The 23,906-nt window shown below is 35.1% G+C and overlaps 1 protein-coding gene across 3 annotated transcripts in view; it reads left to right on the plus strand.

Moving 5' to 3' along the window:
- The window catches only part of MKLN1 (muskelin 1), a 375,585-nt gene that overhangs the window by 279,475 nt on the left and 72,204 nt on the right, over positions 1 to 23,906 (plus strand). For 2 of the 3 annotated variants that reach the window (XM_025379575.1, XM_025379574.1), the window contains 4 exons: positions 1,186 to 1,295; positions 3,171 to 3,363; positions 15,010 to 15,087; positions 18,328 to 18,393. In XM_025379575.1, coding sequence (XP_025235360.1) covers positions 1,186 to 1,295; positions 3,171 to 3,363; positions 15,010 to 15,087; positions 18,328 to 18,393 — 447 coding nt within the window. Of the gene's footprint in view, positions 1 to 1,185; positions 1,296 to 3,167; positions 3,364 to 15,009; positions 15,088 to 18,327; positions 18,394 to 23,906 lie in introns of all 3 variants that reach the window. The other variant, XM_025379576.1, reaches the window with a different exon arrangement.

Below are 23,906 nucleotides of genomic sequence, written 5' to 3' on the forward strand. Positions count from 1 at the left end.
TGAGACAGTCTTATTCTGTTGCCCAGGCTGGAGTGCAGTGGTGCAATGGCAGCTCACTGCACCCTCTGCCTCCTGGGTTCAAGCGATTCTCTTTCCACAGCCTCCCGAGTAGCTGGGATTATAGGCGCATGCCACCATGCCTGGCTAATTTTTTCTATTTTTAGTAGAGACGGAGTTTCACTGTGTTGGCCAGGCTGGTTTTGAATTCCTGGCCTCAAGTGATCTCCTGCCTCAGCCTCCCAAAGTGCTGGGATTACAGGTGTGAGCTACTGCTCCTGGCTCTCTTGAATTTTTTTAGGTAGACAGGTCATCTTTAAATTACAATTCGTTTTTCTTAATTTGTTTGTTTGTTTGTTTCCTTATTGCGCTGGCTGAGACCTCTGATTAGTGTCGAATAGTAGAGATATTGGACTTGTTTGTCTTGTTCTGACTTGAATACTTAGTATTTTCCCATTAGGTTTAATTTTTAAGGTTTTTGATGCTTTTTAAAAAAATGTAGGTAAGGAAATTTTTTATTGCCTTATATTGCTTATACATTGAGGGTTTAAGAATAATAATGTATTAAAGTTATCAAATGTGTTTTTTCTTTTATTTTGTTAACGTGGTACATTATGTTAATACAGCTCCTATTATTTATTGAACTATCATCTTTCCATTCCTGGAGTGAGATCTATCTGGTTACAATGAAAATCTGATTGAATTTTTTTTGCAACTTTTCTCCTTTTAATTTGTATTTAAATATATATTCATAGCTGCAATTGGCCTTAAGTCTTTTTTCTTCTGATTTGGATTTCAGGGTTATGCCACTGATAAATAATTGAACTTTCAGTCTCTTTCAGTGTTCTGATATAGGCTAAATTCTGAAGTAATTTTTTGCTGATTGTACATTTGGTAAAATTTACCTGTTAAATCATCTAATTCTGGTGGCATTTATTTGGAGGTAGACATATGAACATTTTTAATTTATCTGACAGTGTTTTTATTAACTAAGGAAATCTTATGTTGGCATGGGTCATCTGTTTCGTTTTACTGTTGTAGCCTTAGCACCATGCTAGTCATATAAAAGATGCCCAGAAAATTTGTTGAGTGAATCCTTATAAGGTTGAATAGTGCTTTTACTTTGCTAAAGTTTTATTTGAACTGTGTTAATATTTTTCTTCCTCTTTTTGTTTCTTCTTCTTAAAGTTCCACTCTTGTCCTGGGGACCCAGCTTTAACTTTAGCATCTGGTATGTTGAACTTAGTGGCATTGATGATCCTGATGTAGTACAACCTTGTCTCAACTGGTATAGCAAGGTAGGACTGTATTTTAAATCCTGACTTTAATGGCTGTAAAAGGAGAAATATGTCAATCTCTTATTCATTGAGAATAATTTAAAATATTCAAAATAATAATAACAGTTAGCTAACGTTTTATTAGGCACTTCCAGTCTGCCAGCTTTTAAGTGATCCTAATAACTCACTTTGTCATTATCACTCTATGAGACAGGTGCACTTACTATCCCCATTAGTTTATAGATGAAGAAATGAAGCACAGAGAGATTAAATAGTTTGCCTAGGATCACACAACTGTAAAGTGCTTGAGCCAGTGTATGAACTCAGGCAGTTTGGCTCCACAGTCTGCTTTTATATTATACCCATTTGACTCTGAATTTTTTTTTTTTTTTACTTGTATTCATATAAATACTTAAAACATAGTTTTTAGTGGGATAGTTTTGCAGTCTGATGGAAAATTTAAGATGTTGATGTGATTTAGACTCCTAAAGTAGTCAACAGGGTTAAAAAATATTGCTGTTTAATATAACTGTAATATATATTGTTACATGGTAGTTATGATAAATCTTTTTTAGAGGCCAAGAGTAAGTTATAGTTAATTAATTATAATTAAGTTATTAATTAATAGTTAATTATAATGTGTAAGGATTAGATGTTTAATGACCTTTTATTAGTTAAGAAGTCAGCTATCAACTGATTTGTGTTTCAGATCTTATACATCTTCCTAAATACATTTTATTTTCTTGCCTCATTAAAGGGTAATGCCTATAAGTAAATCATTGTTGTTTGATTATCATGCAACATTGTTGTTTGATTATCATGTTGTTTGATTAGCGTGTCATCTGTTTGTTTGAATAGTGGTATAATTAGGAAATTTGACGTAGTCCCAGAACATACTCCTGAAGTTGAGATTTTTTTTAAAAAATCCTTTTTATAAGATTGTATTTTTGGCATCTGTCCTATTAGGGGAAAATTTTAATAAATTAAGTGCCTGCTTTTTGGATTCCAGTTAATTGAGATGTCTACTTTATAGCTGCTTAATAGATGAGGTAGTTCAGGCTTAGAAAACAATTAAATTGGGCCGGGCACAGTGGTTCTCACTTGTAATCCCAGCACTTTGGGAGACCGAGGTAGTGGATTGCCTGAGGTCAGGAGTTCGAGACCATCCTGACCAACATGGTGAAACCCCGTCTCTACTAAAAATACAAAAATTAGCTGGGCATGGTGGCATGTGCCTGTAAGCTCAGCTGCTTAGGAGGCTGAGGCAGGAGAATTGCTTGAACCCAGGAGGCAGAGGTTGCAGTGAGCTGAGATTACGCCACTGCACTCCAGCCTGGGAGAGAGAGCAATACCCTGTCTCAAAAAAAAAAATTAAATTTAGTCTGTTTTTGATGATTTTTGAGTCATAACACATGTTTGTAAATTTGAAGTATCTGTATACTTGATACTTGTCATTCAAGTAATAGCTTAAAAACCAAAAATAGAAAGCATAATATAATTGTATGTGAATTATTTCATGTTTTTTGTGCTCTCAGTACCTGCATTGTAATGGGATTAATAGACACTATGGAGTTATAATTTTTACAATATTAAGTGGAGTTTAAGAAATAGGTGTTCTCCCTTTCTTCAAAGTTGAGACTCTGGAATTAGGTTTGGTTTAATAACTTTTGGCTACATACTTTGTAACCTTGGACAAGTTTGGAACAGGCCAAGTTTTAGTTTTGCTAGTTAAAAGAGCCAAATAATGATACCTAATGAATCAGGTTAGTACACTGCTTGGGACGTAGTGTTAATAAATGCTCAGTGTAGATTAGTTATTTTTACTGTTGTTAACTGTTTCCTACAGTATCATCTAACCAAATCTCTTCTTTCCATACTTACTCTGTGTTCTAGTAGTACCGTGAACAGGAAGCTATTCGCCTTTGCCTAAAACACTTCAGACAACACAACTATACAGAAGCTTTTGAGTCACTGCAAAAGAAAACCAAGATTGCACTGGAACATCCCATGTTAACAGATATTCATGACAAGCTGGTGTTGAAGGGTGATTTTGATGCTTGTGAAGAGTTGATTGAAAAAGCTGTAAATGGTATGAAACTTTGATTGGTTATTAGGGTAAATTCAAGTACATACGGGAAACTTTCACGAAAAGAATATAGGCTTATGCCAGTTATTACTCTAATTTTTTTTCTTGTTTTTTTTTTACTCAGTTAAAGATTGTTAGCTCTTTGGATTAGGGACTTCTTTCATGTAAAATAGATCCATGATGTAATGAGACTTTAAAAAATGAAATGTACTTGAACTCACATATAAATTTAAGTTGGCATCTTGGGAAACTGTGCACTTACAAATGATAACATTAACTAGCATTAAACTGTATCAGAAATATTTTGATATTGATAGCCAATATTTATTAACAGTGTAGTTTTGAGGAGAAGAGGGGGCTAGATAATAAAAAGTGTTATTAATAAGCAATTATATATAAGGAACAAGGAGATTTGTATTGAAAATAACTTCCTTATGGTGTAAATACTATATAATTGCCAATTTTCTTGTGTGACCTGTGATCTGGCTTTGAAAGAAATGTGAATAGTTGAACATCTATATTATCTCCCAGGGTATTGACTTTGGAGGGTAACGCTCATTTGGATATTTAAGGTCTGATGCGTTTTGTTATTTAAACTAAAAAGGGACTCTGTTGCTTATAGTATGACATTTTTTTAAAATCTTCCACAGTAACTTTCATAGTGACAAAGAACAGAATAGTTGTACAATATAAAACTTGTGGAATTGAATTTGGTAGCATCTTTTATAGGAAGAAATAAGAAATAATACATTTTTCAGTGATTTGCTCTCATTTTCATTTTATCACAGTTATCATCTTTTACTAGGTATTCATATTTATTAGATATTGGGTAGCTAAAAAAAACCAGACCTGCACTGCCTTCTTTGAGTTTGTAAATGTAAAGTTAACTTAAAATGTATTGCTTTGAGCTCCACTTTTTAAAATATGACAAATCTGCTTCTAAGCCTTGTACATTATTATTGCTTACTTGATTGATGATGATACTTGCAAATAAATGATTGGTATGTTTGAAATTGAATATATTTTGGAGTATAAACAAATAAAACACGTAACTAATCTCTTACCAGACTTTGAAAAGCTACCAATAAAAGTATATGTGTGTGTGTATATATATGTATGTATGTGTATATATATGTATGTATATATGCCATTTCTAGGAGTGAATTCTGTATTTTAACCTCATAGGATGAGGGAGGCATAGGTAATTTTAGAGCTTTTTTGTTTGTTTCAGATATTTATCATAAGGCGTTTATTATTTTGTGAAGGGAAAGCAAAACAACAGGCACAGGCAACTCTATACAATTAATAAGCTAAAAACAGTTATATATTTTAAAGCTGTCTTTAGTGACGTACTCAGTTGGTTAAGATTAGCTGATAAAAATCTTGTGCAGTTTTAGTATCTACAGAGACTTAATTTATCCTTTGGCTCCAGAAAGGAACCAAGTTTAGAAAAATTAGTAGTTGCTCAGTTCTTGAAACAGCCACATCATAGTTTTTGTACTATGAATACTATGGGCTCTCTAAACTGGCCTGGAACACTGTTAGTTAATAAACATTCCTTTCAGGGTTGTTCAGTTTGCTTCTGACCTCATTGATGATGATTTGTTGGACAAATAAGGAAGTAAACAGTGCAGAGTTTTTTGGCTTCTGCTCTATTAAAAACATAGCAGAGAAGGACAAGAAGTTCCTGCCTGCTAAATAGGAAGATCTAGGGAATCAAAAGAATCTCTGTCAAGCTTCTTGTAATGGAGGATACAAAAGCTACTTTTAGTATTTTTAGTATATTACTTAGTATGATCTTTAAGTATTGTCTGTATTTTAAGAAAGCGTAAGGCTGTATTTCTCTAATAGGCTTTTTATTTGTCTAGAAATATCACTGTATTTACATTTCATTTTATTACAGGTGATTTCAGAACCAATAATTGCTACTACCTCTTTGCCAATGCAAGATCCGGTGATGATAGGCAAAAGTAATCACCTAGGGACAGGAATGTTTTACTCAAACATGTAGAGATTGTACTGAAAACCTCCCTTTGCTGAGCTTATCTTTTTTTGCTATAGAAAGAGAATTTTTCTTTTGTGAGATAAGGGAAGGATAAAGTTTAATAAGGTAGTCATAAAGTTTCAACCTGAAATCTCTACCCTTCTCCCTCTGTCTTTCCCTGCTTCTTTCTTTTTTCTGTTATCCTGCTTTAAAAAAAATCTCTCTACTCTTGTCTTTTGGATTGTGCAGTAGTTGTTAATTATAGGCATATCTTGGATATATTGCAGGTTTGGTTCCAGACCACTGCAATGAAGTGAATGTCACAATAAAGCAAGTCACACAAATTTTATTTCCTTTCTTTATGCATATAAAAGTTGTATTTCCACTTTACTGTAGCCTGTTAAGGTACAGTCGCATTATTTCTTTAAAAAAAAATGCACATACCTTAACGTAAAAATACTTTATTGCTTAAAAAATGCTAATGATCATCTGAGCCTTCAGTGAGTTACAGTCTTTTTGCTGGTAAAGGGTCTTGCCTCAGTATTGATGGCTGCTGGCTGATAAGGATGGTGATTGCTAAAAGTTGGGGTGGCTGTGGCAGTTTCTTAAAATAAGACAAAAATGAAGTTTGCTGCATCAATGAGCTCTTCCTTTCACAAAAGATTTCTCTGTGTCATGCAATGCTGTCTGATTGCATTTGATCCACAGGAGAACTTCTTTCAAAATTAGAGTCAATCCTCTCAAACCCTGCTGCTGCTTTATCAGCTAAGTTTATGTAATATTCTAAATCCCTTGTTGTCATTTCAACAATGTTCACAGCATCTTCATCAGGAGTAGTTTCCTTCTCAAGAAACCACTTTATTTGCTCATTCATAAGAAGCAATTTCTCATCCATTCAGATTTTATCATGAGATTGTAGCAGTTCAGTCACATCTTCAGGTTCTACTTCTAATTCTAGTTCTCTTGGTGTTTCTACCACATCTGCAGTTAACTACTTCTTCTGAAGTCTTTAACCCTCTCCACATCATCCATGAGGTTGGAATCACCTTCTTCCAAACTCTTGTTAATGTTAATATTTTTATCTCTTCCCATGAATCATGAATGTTCTTAATGGCATCTAGAATGGTGAATCCTTTCCAGGTTTTCAATTTACTTTGCCCAGATCCATCAGAGGAATCACTATCTGTGGCAACTATCGCCTTACAAAATGTGTTTCTTAAATAACAAGACTTTCTTGAAAGTCTAAATGACTCCTTGATCCATAGGCAGCAAAATGGATATGTGTTAGCAGGGATAAAAACATTAATCTCCCTGTATTTCTCCATCAGAGCTCTTGGGTGACACGTATATTGTTAGTGAGCAGTAATATTTTGAAATACATCTTTTTTTTTTTTTCTGAGCAGTAGGTCTCAACAGTGGGCATAAAATATTCAGTAAACCATTCTGTACACAGATGTACTGTCATCTAGGCTTTGTTATTCCATTTGTAGAGCACAGGCAGAGTAGATTCAGCTTAATTCTTAAGGGTCCTAGGATTTTTCAGAATAGTAAATGAGCATTGACTTCCACTTAAAGTCACTAGCTGCATTAAACCCTTACAAGAGAGTCACACTGTCCTTTGAAGCTTTGAAGCCAGGCATTGACTTCTGTCTAGCTGTGAAAGTCCTAGATGGCACCTTCTTCTAATAGAAGTCTATTGGAATGTTTTGTCTACATTGAAAATCTGCTTAGTATAGTTACCTTCATCAGTGATCTTAGCTGAATCTTCTAGATAGTAATAACTTGCTGCATCTTCTATAATACATCAACACTTGTGGCTTTACTTTGTACTTTTATGTTATAGAGATGGCTTCATTCTTTAAATTTCATGGACCAACCTCTGCTAGCTTCCAACTTTTCTTTTGCAGTTTTCTGACTTCTCTCAGCTTTCATACACTTGAAGAGAGTTAAGGCCATGCTTTAGATTAGGTTTTGGCTTAAGGAAGTGTTATGACTGGTTTAATTTATCCAGACCACTCTAACTTTCTCCATATTAATATGGAGAAATATGGAGTCTGTTTTGCTTTCATATCAGTCATGGGTTCACTTGTAATTTCCTTCAAGAACTTTTCCTTCTCATTTACAACTTGGTCAACTTTAGTGCAAGAGGTCAACTTTCAGCCTATCTTGGCCTTTGACATGCCTTCCTCCCTAAGTTTAATTATTTCTAGTTTTTTATTTAAAGTGAGAGGTATGTGTTGAACACTTAAAGGCCAGTAAAGGTATTAAGTGGCCTAATTTCAGTATTGTTGCATCTCAGGGAATAGGGAGGCTCAAAGAGAGGGAGAGAAATGGGGGAACTGCTGGTTTATGGAGTAGTCAGAATACACACATTTATTAAGTTCCTTGTCTTATAAGGGTGTAGTTCATGGTGCCTCAAAACAATTACATTATTAACATCAAAGATCACTTATCATAGGTGACTGTAACAGATATTACAATAATGAAAAACGTTGAAACGTTGCGAGAATTACTGAAATGTGAGAGACACGCAAAGTGAAGAAATTCTATTGGAAAAATGGCATCCATAGACTTCCTTCAATTTATAAAAAACACAGTACCTGTGAAGCGTGGTAAAGCAAAGCATTATAAAGGCATATGTATATTGAATTATCTTCATTGATTTTCTGTTTTTAATGCAATTTTGTATTCCTGTTACAAACCCTACTTGAAAATGGTGTCTTACTCTTTTCAGGTATTGTATTTGATCTGCCACATTTTTATGAAGTATTTTTGCATATATTTGTGTATGTAAGATATTGGTCTGCAGTTTTCTTATAATGTGCATGTCGTGTTTTTGGTATCTTTTGGTGTGTTTGGGTAGTTCTAGCCTTTTAGAATGAGGCAGGAATCTAAAAGTGTTTGTGTAGAATGAGTAGTAGCTTGGTAGAATTTACTAGTGAAGGCAACTGGACCTGAAGTTACCTTTGTGTGGAGGTTTTTGTGTTATTTTGGCAGGGTCTCATTAGTTTTCGGACTTTGAAAATTTCCCATATACATTTAAATATATAAAATTTCCTCGGCCAGGTGCGGTGGCTCAAGCCTGTAATCCCAGCACTTTGGGAGGCCGAGATGGGCGGATCACGAGCTCAGGAGATCGAGACCATCCTGGCTAACACGGTGAAACCCCGTCTCTACTGAAAAATACAAAAAAAAACTAGACAGGCGTGGTGGTGGGCGCCTGTAGTCCCAGCTACTCGGGAGGCTGAGGCAGGAGAATGGCGTAAACCCAGGAAGCGGAGCTTGCAGTGAGCTGAGATCCGGCCACTGCACTCCAGCCTGGGCGACAGAGCGAGACTCCGTCTCAAATAAATAAATAAATAAATAAATAAATAAATAAACAAACAAATAAAATTTCCTCTTCTTGTTCTTTAGTTGTGCTATGAAGTATTTTTACTTTTGTTCAGTTTAGTATTTTCATTATGAAATGAAATGGCTCTTTGGAAGAACCGTGGTTTTTAATTTACAAATTTGTGGAGGTTTACTAGTTGTTTTCTTTGTTAGTGATTTCTGGCATAATTGCATAGGGGCCAGAGTGCATATCCTGTGTGTTTCCACTCCTTTGAAATTTAATGAGACTTGCTGTGTAGCCCAGCTTATTCAATTTTTATAAACATATCGTATATATTTGAACAGAATGTGAATTCTGTAGTTGTTGGAGCAGTGTTGTATATCTGTTCAGTTGGTCAGAGTTGCTAATCATATTGCACAAATCTTCTTTATCAATAAGAATTTTCTGATTCTCATTACTGAGAAAGATTTTAACACTTTCCACTATGATCATGGAATCGTATGTTTCCTATAGTTGGTCTAATTTAACTTTACATTTTGATGCCATGTTTTTAGTTGAAAACAAATTTTAAATTATTTTGAATTAAATCTTTTATTATGAAGTGCCTTTTTATCTCTACAAATATTTTTGCTTTCAGGTGTAAATTGTATTAAGATCTGTTTTCATTTCTTATTCGTATGGCATATCTTTTTTTGTTTGTTTTTTGAGACAGAGTCTCTCTCTGTCGCCCAGGCTGGAGTGCAGTGGCCGGATCTCAGCTTACTGCAAGCTCCGCCTCCCGGGTTTACGCCATTCTCCTGCCTCAGTCTCCCGAGTAGCTGGGACTACAGGCGCCCACCACCTCGCCTGGCTAGTTTTTTTTTGTATTTTTTAGTAGAGACGGGATTTCACCGTGTTAGCCAGGATGGTCTCGATCTCCTGACCTCGTGATCCACCCACCTTGGCCTCCCAAAGTGCTGGGATTATAGGCTTGAGCCACCGCGCCCGGCCCATATGGCATATCTTTTCCATCTTTTATTTTCAACCTTTATCCCTCTAAAGAGAAATATCTCTTATAAATTTTATTTAAATAAAACAAACTTATTTAAATAAAATTTTATTTTATTAATAAATCATTTGACTTATGATTAGTTTAGAAATTACAACAAGTATGCATGATTGCCTTAACAAAATTGATCAGTGTCTTTTTTTTTTGAGACAGAGTCTTGCTCTGTCCCTCAGGCTGGAGTGCAGTGGCGTGATCTTGGCTCACTGCGAGCTCCGCCTCCAGGGTTCACACCATTCTCCTGCCTCAGCCTCCCGAGTAGCTGGGACTACAGGCACCCGCAACCACGCCTGGCTAATTTTTTGTATTTTTAGTAGAGACAGGAGTTCACCATGTTAGTCAGGATGGTCTTGATCTCCTGACCTCGTGATCCGCCCTCCTCCGCCTCCCAAAGTGCTGGGATTACAGGCGTGAGCCACCGCGCCCGGCCGATCAGCGCCTTTTCCCTCTTCCCATGTGAGGATTTAGTAGACTTTCAGCTTCATATTCTCACCTTCTAATTCATTATTCTATTGTTGTCGATTGCTCTATTGTTGTCATTTATTTTGATACCATGTTCGAAGACCCTATAAAATATTAGTCTTATATAGCAATTGTTCATTAATTTTACCCAAATATTTACTGTTTTTTTCTCTTCATTATTGTTTGTGTCTTTAATCTTATATCTAAGATTATGTTCGTTCCCTGTGCCGTAAGCCCATCCTTTAGAATTTCTTCTATAATGCAATTCAACTCTCTCAGAATTGCTGACCTGAAAATTTTGTCTGCTTTCTAGGAGGGTGTTTTTGCTAGATGTAGAATTCCAGATTGACACTGATTTTCTTGAAATACATTTTGAATATCATTTGACTGTTATTAATCAGCTTCCATTGTTTCTTTTGAGAGGTGTGCTGTCATTTTCAACTGCCATTTTTTAATGTAATCTTTTTCCCTCTGACTGTTTAAATATTTTATATTTGTTTTAGATTATTTTGTAATTACATTAACAAGGCTGTCCGAAACTCCAGTGTGGCAGCCCTGTTAACTATTGTCTGTTTTCGTTTTCTTTCAATTAAGTATATGTTGCCTTAGTCTATCATTTCTTTTATTTTCTCCTTTATCTTTTTTAACTGCACGTTTCTGTTTAATATTTTAAGCTTCTCTAAACCCTTTATCCCATTTCCACTACTATGTTATTTTTAGTGTCTCTTTCTTACACTTTGACCTTCAGTTCTGTGATATTTTCAATTTGTTCATTCCTCTTTTCTCTTGTCTCTGACAATTCAATTTTTGTTTCCTTTTGTTGTCTTACCGTTTCTTTTCCAACTATTTAGATGTCTACTTTCCAACTGCTTATATCTCTAATCTGTACTCATGTTTCATAGAGAGAGTTGCTTTTTTTATTTGTGGAAAGGTATTTGGCTACTTTCATCTATTGCATGGCTATATTTTTCTGTTGAATCAGATTCATTGCTACTTTAAAAAATTCATTTCTTTTCCTTTTTATATTGTATAATTCTCGGGTTGATTCTTTTTAAACACTATTAATCTTTGAATGTGAATTTTTCCTATTTTTAGAAGCTTCTTTTGAGTTAGGAGGTAGGGTTGTGTTCCAGGATAGCAAGATTTTTCCTTTTTTCTCTTTAAGATTTTGTTTCTTAGTAATGCTCATAATGCAAAATCTCACTCTTTTTTAACCCTTTCCCAACTGCCAGACTCTTTTTCTGAAACATGTTTTTTTTTTTTCATAATTTTTGCTCATTTATGCCTTTGTGCCTTTGCGTATGCTGTATTTTCTTTCCGATTACTTTCCTTTTCATATAGTTCAGTACCAGTGCATTCTTCAAAGCCAATTCTTTCAAGGTATCTTCTTTCGTTATATTATCACTGAGTCACTCCTTCCTCCTCTTAACTCGTATTTGTCTTGATGCTATATTTCTCATTTTGTTCATAAAAGATTGTTAATTTTCTGTCAAGTATATTTCCAAACACTGTATCATTATCATCATCATCGTAAGTAACATATCTGAGAGCTTGACAATGTGCCATCTATTCTCCTAGACCTTTTACATGAATTTATTTTTCATACTTACCTTCTAGGGTAAATATTGTTGTTATTTCCGTTTAATATATGAGAATGATTAATTTGCTTAAGATGGTATATCTAGTAAGTGACAGAGCTAAGATTTGAATTCAGGTAGTCTGGTGCCAAGATCCATACTCTTTATCTCTAAGCTTTACTATCTTAGTAAATATTTACTGGTTCAATGTCCTAATATTGATTATTATATTATTACTGGTATAATATTGGCCTTTTTTTAAGAATTTGGACAAACTGATGAAATTCGTTTCTTAAAAATTCTTTTTGATCTAATCATTCTTGAATGGTCAAAAAAGATTTTATGCTCTATAAGTTATTTACCTATACATGCATTTTAAATTATTTCTTTTGTATATAATCTCTATTTTGGTGAAAAATCAAATTTGATAAAAGTTTGAATTTATCAAATATGAATACATATAACTAGGCAGCAGTACTATAATCTATGTGGATTTTTTGGGTTTTGTTTTCTTTTTAATTCTGGGCAAGAGATTTGAAATTTTTTTCCCTTTTGGTAAATCTTCCTAAGTCTCATTTTTAAATCATGTTGTGTGTGTGTAGGCAGGATTTCTGTGTTGCTCAGACTAGTTTTGAACTCCTGGCCTTGAATGATCCTCCTGCCTTAGCCTCCCAAAACACTGGAATTACAGGTCTCAGCCACTAGGCTGGGCCATCATGTGCGTTTTAAAGAGAGTATCCACTATTATTGGAGAAAAGAACTGCTTGTGCTCAATGAGGACTCTATGAAATATATTTAGTATAGTCATAATTATAGGGGAAAAAAATGAAGTGATATTGGACCTGAGACTCTAGTTAAATAGTTTAAAAATTATTAACAACTAGTTCATAGTGTGCTTTCTCCTAGTGATATTTAAATTTCTTTTGTATAGTTTTAATTTTATCTGACTGTTCTGATCTCTTGCTTTAGATTTTTGTCAAAAATAGACTTACAGAAATATTAGCAACTGCCTGACTTCTTCTTTAAACAGAAATAATTTTTTGAACTCACATGGTTCACAGGCATCTTTAAATTTCTTATTTACTAATTTGTTTCCGAGATTTTCAAACATTGTAATGGATGTCATATTTTTATAGATGAGAATGTCATTATTGTTTCAATAGAGAGGCTGAGTTTTTTTGCTGAATTATATATCTAAAGCAAGCCTACCAAGGCAAAAGGCCTTATTGGCAAGAGTTTCCAAGAATTAGAAATAATAGGGAGCATGGAGATTATTTGGGATGTAACAGTGTCAATTTTTTGTTTTTAGATTGTGAAAGTTGTAGGAAGTTCTTTTACATTAAAACAAGGTACTAAATGCAATGCATTTTTTTTAACCTTTACCCTGCTTTAGTGTTTACAGTATTTATTGACTTTTTGCAAGAATTTTGAAAAGTCTCAAAGGGAAAGAAGAAAGGAAATTTGTGCCTGTAGGATGGAAGTTTCCAGTTAAAGCCAGCTGAAAGGGTTGGTTACAACTGAGCTTCATAATTACCCAGGAAAGAAAGATTAGGGGGAATGCTCTAAATTGCTTAGTCTCTGGTGAATATATAAATCACAGAAAACAGTTTTACTTTTAAATTGAGCCACATGACAGAGTTTATAGTAAAAGTCACTTTATAACTTACGCTATTTGGGCGCATGTAAAAGCTAGGATTTGTAGCCTAAAAACTAAGGAAATGTTATTGTAGCACATAGCAAGAAGTCCAGAGGTAAGGTGGATTTCATGGTTGGTTGACTCAGTGATCATTTCTTTCTTTCTCTCTGCTGTGTCATCATTATAGAATTGACTACATTCTTGTACTTCGATAAATTGGCTTTAATATGTGTATACATTACATGCAGATATTCCAGAAGTATAAAAGTAGATTTTTCTTTTCTGTATGTCTCTTTAGAAGTAAGGAAAAATTGCCTAGAAGTCTCCCAGAAGATTCCTCATGTTTCATTAGCCAAAATTGGGTTCCATACCATTCTTAAACTAATCTTTGTTGAGGGCCACGGGAATAGGGCTTCATAATTATTTATGTATGTATGTGGGGATGTATGTAGGGAGTTCAGTCTCTATACCATTACAGTAACTAGTGTAACAACTTAATAAGTAGATAATGAGTTTATCGATACAGCAGAATCAGGAGTAAGGAAAGCGTGGTAGAACTTTAGTACCAACTCCACCCTTTAAGTAAGAGCTGTGTGGTTTTGGTTAAGTTTCTTACTTTTTTAAAATACACATTTCCGGGTTTATAAAATGGAGATGATAATGTGTATTTCATAGGATTGTTTTTAGAATTAAATGAGATGAGACAGCATAAATTCTAACATTTGGTAAGTGTTCCATAAGTATAGTTTTATTACTGCTGTTAGTACTTTTATCTTTATGTAGTTTTGTACTCAAAACTGTGTAATAATGGAATTCACATGTTAAAGTTAGTGTTCCCTTTTCCTGTAAATGTATCAAGGACCTAGACCAAAATTGTTAGAGCTCTATTTTCTTCTCTAGTTCTCTTGGATATGGGTGGCAAAAAGTACTGGCACAAAGCACTGTTGGGGGAAAGAGATTGGGATGCAATGACTCCATGTCATTATAGGATGTAAAGATTAAGAATTTCATGGTTGAAATAAAGACAAGTGGTGGGAGGTCACAAAAAGAAATTAAAATATAATTCTCCTAATCTTAAATTATCCTTTCCTTTTCCCAATTATATTTATAATAATGATAGAAATGATTTTTTAAAGATATATAAGATATTTTTTCAATGAAGTAGCACATTTATACAGATTATTTATTTTTATCTTCTCCTGCTTCTATTTTGCAGCCTTAAATTGCCTTATGACTTTTTCCCCCTCCCAGTTGACTCCCTTTTCCTTCTTTCAAGGTCTCTAACCCTTTGGTAATGTCACATACTTGTCCATTGAATGCAGCAATGACTTTGTATCTAATAGGTGCAGTAATGGTGAGAAACATAGTATGTTTAATATGAGCTTCCCCTAAAGCAATTTGTTTGCATGGTTGTGCCAATTAATATTTTACTATTTATAGTTGGGGTAGCATGAAGTGAAACTGAAGTGATGCATATTTTATGAAAATGTGTTTTTTTATTAGTGACATATTAGTAATTTCTCTTAATGTCGTCTTTTAAATTTTAATTTTTTTCTATAATAAATAATGTAAGTAGTTAAGGTATAATTCTTTCTCATTCTTCAATATTTGCAGATGGCTTGTTCAATCAGTATATCAGTCAACAGGAATATAAACCACGATGGAGTCAAATCATTCCCAAAAGTACCAAAGGTAAGCCATACCTTCTAGATTGTAGTTCTGTTTCTTCAATGTCTCAGTCTTCAGTTTTCCCAAGGTAGTTCAAGTGTCATAGTACTATGTTAATAGAAAAGATGTTGGCCAGGTGCAGTGGCTCATGTCTGTAATCCCAGTACTTTTGGAGGCCGACGCAGGAGGATTGCTTGAGCTCAGGGGTTCAAGATTGGCCTGGGCAACATGGTGAGACCCTGTCTCTACAAAAAATTAACTATACAGCCGAGTGTGGTGGCTCACACCTATAATCCCAAGACTGTGGGAGGCCAAGGTGGGCAGGTCACCTGAGGTTAGTAGTTCAAGACCAGCCTGCCCAACATGGCAAAACCCTGTCTCCACTAAAAATACAAAAATTAATTAGCTGGGTGTGATGGTGTGCACCTGTAATCCCAGCTACTTGGGAGGCTGAGGTAGGAGAACCACTTGAACCTGTGAGGCAGAGGTTGCAGTGAGCTGAGATTACACTATTGCACTCCAGACTGGGAGACAGATAGAGACTCCATCTTAAAAAAAAAAAAAAAAAAAAAAAAGCCAGATACGTTGGCAGGCACCTGTTGTCCCAGCTGCTTAGGGTACTGAGGTAGAAGGGTGGCTTGAGCCTGGGAGGTCGAGGCTGCAGTCAACCATGTTCATACCACTGCACTTCAACCTGGGCAGCAGAGTGAGACTGTGTCTCAAAAAACAAAACAACAACCATAACAAAATAAATAAAAAGCAGATGTTTAAAACAAGACAGGTTCCTTAACCAGGTAGTAGAATTCGTTGTTATATTAAAATTTTCTTTTTAAACCTTTTTGTTTTACTGCCATAACAGAAGGTTGGGCAGCTTTTACACAGAATATCATTATAAACTGCTTTGATAGATGCATGGTATAAAATTATAGGCTGTGTTGTATTGCCATACGCATGTTCTTGAAAAGCTTAACTTCTGCAAAATTGCTTGCTAAACCTAGCAGGGCATATAAGAAAAATAGAAAGGCAGAAGACCATTCCAAATCTGTGGAACTTTATAACCAGCTACTAATAAAAACTAGTGTAATAATTATAATAAAAATTAATATCAGTGCATTTAAATCTTCAAAGGTACTTATATTGAACATCATAGTGTGTTTAGACTTAAGCCCTGGGCGCATGCCTTCATCTTTGAAATGTGGATCCTGGAGGGCATTTGCTTCTAATAAAGACTGTTTTCATCAAAACTTGAAATCAGATCCAGAGTATAGTCTTCTTCATGAATCCCTTATTTTCGTATAAGGGGGACGTTTTTGTCACTTCTTCATCTGTACTCACTGCTTTGCCAGATAGTTAACATAGTGGAAAGTGTAGCAATTTCTTAATGCAACTGTTTGCATTAAAGGAAGACAGTTCTGTGGATACTGAGCTTTTTTCATTGTGGTCTTCATGTATTGCTAAGGACTTCTCTTTAGTTGTGAGAAAGCTTTCTCCTGATAGTGTTGCACATTAATATGCAGGGGAAAATTGCTCAAGAACCTCCATAATTGATGTTAGATGAGCATCATTTTCCTATTTTATCAGTCACGTATGAGGTAATTTTCTTTAAAGACACATATTATTAGCAAACAGACTGTAATTGTGTATTTGCAAACTAATGGATTCAACATATAAAATACATACTGAAAATGGATTCATTTTAGTGCTTTCTTTTTTCCCTCAGACCTCTCAGGGATGAATATGCTTTCTTAAATCTATTCTTAAAAATGGTGATACTGACTAATGGGGGAAGAAAAGAAGAAAGGGCAAAACTTCAATGATAATAAATTGCACAGTCTAAAGGCTTAACTATTAGGAGAAAGGATTTGAAGGGAACTTCTGGACGATTAGCTGCTGAATACAGTAGTAATGAAAAGCTTCAGTTTTGTGTCTTATTTTCTGTATATAAGAACTGACATTTCAGTCATTTTCATAGGACCCTTGTGAAATTAGTATAAAATTGGATGTTCTCCATTTTACATTAGGAGAAAGCCAATACAGGGAAACTTATTAGCCAAAGTAATATATTTCAACTAATAGGAGAGTTATGAAGAAAGCCTTAGGCTTTCTAGTTTATATCAGGTAAGACATTAGGACCTTATAACCTTTTGAACTACCAAAATGAAGTTATAACTTTTTTTTTTTTTTGAGATAGAGTCTCGCTCTTGTTGCCCAGCTGGAGTGCAGTGGTGCAACCTCGGCTCATTGCAACCTCCGCCTCCCGGGTTCAAGTGATTCTCCTGCCTCAGCCTTCTGAGCAGCTGGGATTACAAGTGCATGCCACCATGCCTAATTTTTTGTATTTTAGTAGAGACAGGGTTTTACCATGTTGGCCAGGCTGGTCCTGAACTCCTGACCTCAGGTGATCCACCCACCTTGGCCTCCCAAAGTGCTGGGATTACAGGTATGAGCCACCACGCCCGGCCATAACTTTATTTATGTAAGATTTGGTGTAAAGTAAGATTAGATACAAGTTGAATAATAGTGTTCTCTTTTGGAAGTTTAAATAAAGTTTTACTGATTGTATTTAAACCTGCCTGTTAAACTCTGACGGAAATAAGAATCAAAGTGAAGTAAATCTTAGATTTCTTAGATTTCTTCAGTCAGTACTTACATGAAGTAGTTGGTAAATTAGGTGGGAACTGATTGTTGAAATATTGGCACAAAATTAATACGTTATACAAAGTTATATAAAATAATTATACAAAGTACAAAATTGTACAAAAATTATACAAAATAATTGTACACATTATACAAAATTAATATCATAATATAAAACTTGATAACATCTTTGTTTTTGTAAATAGTTTAATAACTCAACTTTAAAACTGCTCATTATACTAATGAACTATGCCTAGAATATATACAGGAGATCTAATTTTGTAATGTTTTTGACCTTCACTTTGGCACCCAAGTGGCTTAGAGATTTTTGTTTTATGTTTTTGTATAATGTTTTGTGTCTGCTGGTTTGTGGCATTGATCATAAGTAAATCAAAAATAACTTCCAAGTTCATTCATGTCCTGAAAGCATTTGGAAAAAAGAACAAGATTATTATAAATACAGATTTGAGTCATACTGTTACTTTTATGAGTCCTTTTACTTATTCTTAATATTTTGAAAAAATAAGTGTGGGTTATTTTTACTACTGATTACAGACTTATGAATAAATTTACTCTGGGTATGCTGTTGTTTGTTATTCCTTTAAAAGAAACTTATTTCTACTAAAGGTGATGGGGAAGATAACCGACCAGGAATGAGAGGAGGCCATCAGATGGTTATTGATGTTCAAACAGGTGAGTAGCAGTTGCAATGGAAAACAAAATCTTCATTGGCTACAGGCATCATCTAAACCAGGCAGTGACAGGTAAGGAAGGGTCAGGGGTGGGGGTGGGGAGCTCTTACACAAATGAAATTAGATTGCCTAAAAAAAGTGTAACGTGGGCTTTTATGTGTGTATGTGTCTAGTTTATATGTGTTGTGTTTTCATGGAAAACTGGTGTACTTCTGGATTTTTGTTGCACTTATATTGTAGTAGAGTAATATGAGAATTACTGGAATAAAGAGAACTAAGATACATTTTCAGAGGAAGCAGATATCAAATTAGGCAGCCAAGTGTTGGTAAATCCTTTAATTGCTAATAACTTTTCATAAGCCTGTAAATAATTTTGTTGTTTTAGTTGTTGTTTTTTGTTTTTGTATTTTTTTCCTGCCTTTTAAATTTTGTTCTGAAGCTTGGTAGCAAACATGTTTCTTAAGTTTCTAAAACCTAGGAAAACTTAATTACCATAATATTTAGAGGTTAATGCCAACATTATAATAGGTCTCAGATTAGCCGCTTAAAAAGCAAATAATACCAATAATCTAGCATAGTTATATGTTATTATTGGATTTTAGAAAACTTTACTGCATAGAATACCACTCTTTCCAAGAGTAATGAATGCTCAGTTCTACTGTGTATTATGCCAACTCATATTGCTTCGGGAATAAAATAATTGCTCTGGAGACTCATAAAATAATTAAGAATAAAAATGGTTACAATGTAGATACTAAGTCTTCTTGACATGAATTTATTTTCATAATTTTTGTAAGAAGAGAAATTATAACTTTTCTTTTAAAATTAAAAGCTAAATTTCTATGATCACCTCTGAACTGGTTTGAGACTGTTATTAGGGTCTCTTTGGAAAAGGTTCATTTTAAGGCATATAGGAATTGACTTTCTTAATCTTGGTCCCTCTTTCCGAATGCCTTTCTGCCCTACAGAAATAGGCTTGAATTAGCTATAGAGTCTTAGGCATCTTTTTTTTCTGCCTGAGAGTATAATAAATATTCGTATGCTTATTTACTAAAGAGCCGGATTTATATACAAATTGTTTTTTTATCCAGAATAATTAAATAATTTATGAATACAGACATGATAATTTATTTTTAGATTGTCTGCAGTAGCTTCCCCTTTTTTTGAACATAGAGTAGAATTTATAATGCTTTTCTTTTTTCTCCAGCAGTACTATAAGGAAAATATTATTAAACACGCCCCCCCCCAACCTTTTTTTAAAATAGAGATGAGGTTTTGCCATGTTGCCCAGGCTGGTCTTGAACTCCTAGGCTCAAGCAGTCTGCCTGCTGGGACCACCCAAAGTGCTTGTATTACAGGTATGAGCTACCATGCCCAGCCCACCCTTTCGAACAAATTTGGTTATAATATGCTATAATAATATACTAAATTTATGTTTATTTGAGAAGAGCTTTTACCTTTTAAAGCAAAATGCACTTTCCTTAAATATAAAAGTAACATGGTTTACTTTAACAATTAAAGCTCACCTTATCTGGGGGAGCAGAAGGAATTTTCGTAGTGCTTACTGCGTTAATTATTGATAGGTAAAGTACATGTGTAAGAAAAGACAAAAAAATTCTCTTTTTATAATCCATGAAATGTGAAAACAGAAAATTATTCAAAGAATAGGCAAATGTCATGACAGAACTTAGTGTGAGCACGTCATTGAGAATTAAAATCTAACTTTTCAGGTCAGAGATCTTTGAAATACTTACAGTAAAGTGATAAAGGCCTAGATATTTTTCTTTCTTTCTTTCTTTTTTGTTTTTTTGTTTTTTGAGATGGGGTCTTGCTCTGTCTCCCAGGCTGGAGTGCAGTGGCGTGAAGGCCTAGATATTTTTCTATAATATTTTTGTTTTATGCATTAGCAAACTCTTGATGGTCAGGGTCCTTACCCCTACTCCCTTTAAAAAAAATATTTCAGCTGGGCACAGTGAGTGTCTCATGCCTGTAGTTGCAACACTTTGGGAAGCCAAAGCAGGAGGATCGCTTAATCCCAAAAGTTCAAGACCAGCCTGGGCAGCATAGTGAGACCCCCCTCTATATAAGAAATAAAAAAAATCAGCTGAGTGTGGTGGTGTATGCCTGTAGTCTCAGCTACTCGAGAGGCTGACTCAGAAGGATTGCTTGAGCCCAGGATTGGAGGCTACAGTGAGCCATCATCACACCACTGCACACCTGCCTGGGCAACAAAGCAAGACCCCGTCAAAAAAAAAAAAAAAGAAAAAATGTTATTTGAGTAACTACTAGATTTACTTTAGAAATTATAAGAAAGAGTAGTGAGAATGACTATTATAGTCACAGAAGTTTCCTCCAGATGGACCTTTAAAGGAGTAATCTCTTTTTGATAGCTTCTAAGGAGTTTTTATAGGTTAGCGAAGGTGTACAAAGAAAAATCGGCCTATATCCACACTTCAATATTGACAGCAGTTTACAGAAAGCTACAGAAGTACTTTGGAAATACACTTTTACGCAAATATTTCTACCACAGGAAATCTAGGGAATTACCCTGTTAGTAGAAGATTTTTTAGTTAGAGCCATTTTGCACCCATTTAGAGTGTTTTCTTTTTTTCTTTTAATCGTTATGAATTCTGGGTCAAACTTTATTTAGGCCCATGGTGGATGACAAAACTAGATTTTTCAGCCTTAAAAAGGAATCATGGGTGGTCATTTAATATACATTGTCCGTTGCTCAAGTTCTCATGCTTTTCAGTATGTTACCATTGCCACATATAGTGTGGAAACAGTACTAACTATACGTGGACATTGAGGTCGAAAGGATTTCACCAGATTCAGGTGATCCTTGTTATCAGTAATAGAGATGGCATATAAAACATTTGGAGGTGGAATTCCTCTTTTGTTTTCTTGTTTTCGTTTTTTACATTCAAAAAATATGTTTCCAAGAAGAGCTATCTGAAACCTTTTGTCGATATTTTGATATCTTGGTATAGAAATAGAGATAGAAGTGATGATTCCTTTTAAATTTATCATTTACTATAGAGGGGAAGACTAGAAGGACACATACCAAAATATTGACCTTAGTTATGTCTGGTGGTACAATTACCAGTGATTTAAAATTTTTTTATTTAAAATGTATTTTTAAAATTTTCTACTTTAAATTATAAGTTGGAGAAAATTTTACTCAATAGCATTCGTTTTAGGAAGAGAACTGTACGTATTGGTGAAGGTGCTTTGGAGTACAAAGTAAAATACTGAGACCTGATTGTGGAAGGAACTATTTTTGCAACACTGAGAAAAATTGTCTCATTAGGATCAGAGAAAGGGAAGAAGAAATAGAAAGAGATGGCTGGGTGCGGTGGCTCATGCCTGTAATCCCAGCATTTTGGGAGGCTGAGGCGGGTGGATCACCTGAGGTCAGGAGTTCTAAACCAGCCTGGCCAACATGGTAAAACCCCATCTCTACTAAAAATACAAAAATTAGCCGGGCATGGTGGCAGGTGCCTGTAATCCCAGCTACTCAGGGGGCCGAGGCAGGAGAATTGCTTGAACCCAGGAGGCGGAGGTTGCAGTGAGCCAAAATCGCGCCATCACACTCCAGCCTGGGGGACAAGAGCAAGACTTTGTCTCAAAAAAAAAAGTTGGAGATAAATCGGGGGTGTTCAATCTTTTGGCTTCCCTGGGCCACATGGGAAGAAGAATTGTCTTGGACCACACATAAAATACACTAAGGATAGCTTATGAGCTTAAAAAAAAAAAATCACAACAAAAGTCTCACAATGTTTTAAGAAAGTTTACAAATTTGTGTTGGGCCACATTGAAAGCCATTCTGGGCCTCGTGCAGTCCATGGGCCGCAGGTTGGACAAGCTTGAGATAAGTGGTAGTAGAGCCAGATGGATGGCAGAATGCCACATTTCATGACATGACTGTTTCTTTACTCACCAAATTCTTAGAAGTTTTCTCTAGTAAAATTGATTTTGGAGTTGATTTTTATTTATTTATTTTGTGGTAGAAACTGGTGAGACAATTAGGTTTAGGGTTCAAACTGAGGTAGGGCAGTAGTGAGGCAACTTCTGTGGATTCCAGTGTCTGGAAGCAGAGAGAAATATGAGGAAAGATGCCCTGGGACTCAATAGGAAAAGCTCTGAACTTTCACAAGACTGAAATTACGGTTCAGGTTAAATTAAACAGGTCTCTGGTTGTGAGTGTGGGTAATCCAGGAATCTGATCAGGAGAAAACAAAAGAAACCAGAAAACACTATTCAGAAGTCTAACAACTTTCACACCGCGGCATTCCCAATCTTTTGTCTCAGCCAGCTATTGCTGTCAAGTTTTTGTTCTGTTCTCTAGCCTTGGGATATATTTCATGTTTGTTCACATGAAGCTTCATGAATAGGTTTTAAGGGGGCCCATGATAATCTTTAAATGGTGTGCAAAATTTTTGTCTTTGTGCAGTTTTCTGGGAAGATTCATTTTATATATATATAAATTTATATATTTATATAAAATGTATATATTTATTTTATATATATATATATATTTTTTTTTTAAGACAGAGTCTCGCTCTGTTGCCCAGGCTGGAGTGCAGTTGCGTGATCTCGGTTCACTGCAACCTCTGCCTCTGGGGTTCAAGCAATTCTTCTGCCTCAGCCTCCCGAGTAGCTGGGGTTATAGGCGCCCACCCAGCTAATTTTTGTATTTTTAGGAGGACACTGTTCTGCCATGTTGGCCAGGCTGGTCCTGAACTTCTGACCTCAAGTGACCATCCTGTCTCGGCCTCCCAAAGTGCTGGGATTACATACATGAGCCATTGTGCCTGGCCTCATTACAGATATTCTTAAAGAGCTTAATCCCTTAATTTTTGACATTTTATGGTAAGTACTGCTGAACCAGGTATTCAAATAAAGTGTCTTCATACAGGTGATATTCATTATTGAACAGATATTATTACAAAGTAAAACATTGCCACCTTTCTACTACTCTTGGTTTTTTTCCAGAATTTTTGTTGCTAGATCAGAGGTATATGAGAAAGAGAGTGGTAAGAGGTGAAGTCAGAGAAATAGCTGGGGGGACAAATTGTGTTGAATTTTTTAGGACTTTGTTTGGGACTTTAACCTATGTGCAGAGTGAAGTGGGAAGCCATTGTTGGGTTTAAGAAATGCTATGAACTGACCTTGCAGTTTAACAAAACAAATTGAGTGAAGAGCAGCGAGTCCTTTACTTTAAGGAGCCTGTTGCTCATCTGAGAAGTGATAATAGCACTGGGTTATACCAGAATGGTAGTAGTAATGTTGAAAATTCGTCACGTTTTGGATGTATTTTAAAAGGTATCATATAGAGCTGACAGGATTTTTTGAGGAACTGGATGAGGAGTGTGAGAAAAAGAAGCTAAGGATGACTTAAAGTTTTGACCTGAACAATTAGAAAAATGGTGTAACCATTCTCTAAGATGGGTACAAGAGGATCCCATATGGTGGGTTGTTCAGCAACTTGATTTTAGACAAGTTAAGTCTGAG

Source organism: Theropithecus gelada, chromosome 3, assembly GCF_003255815.1.
Source record: "Theropithecus gelada isolate Dixy chromosome 3, Tgel_1.0, whole genome shotgun sequence".
Taxonomy (NCBI): Eukaryota; Metazoa; Chordata; class Mammalia; order Primates; family Cercopithecidae; genus Theropithecus; species Theropithecus gelada.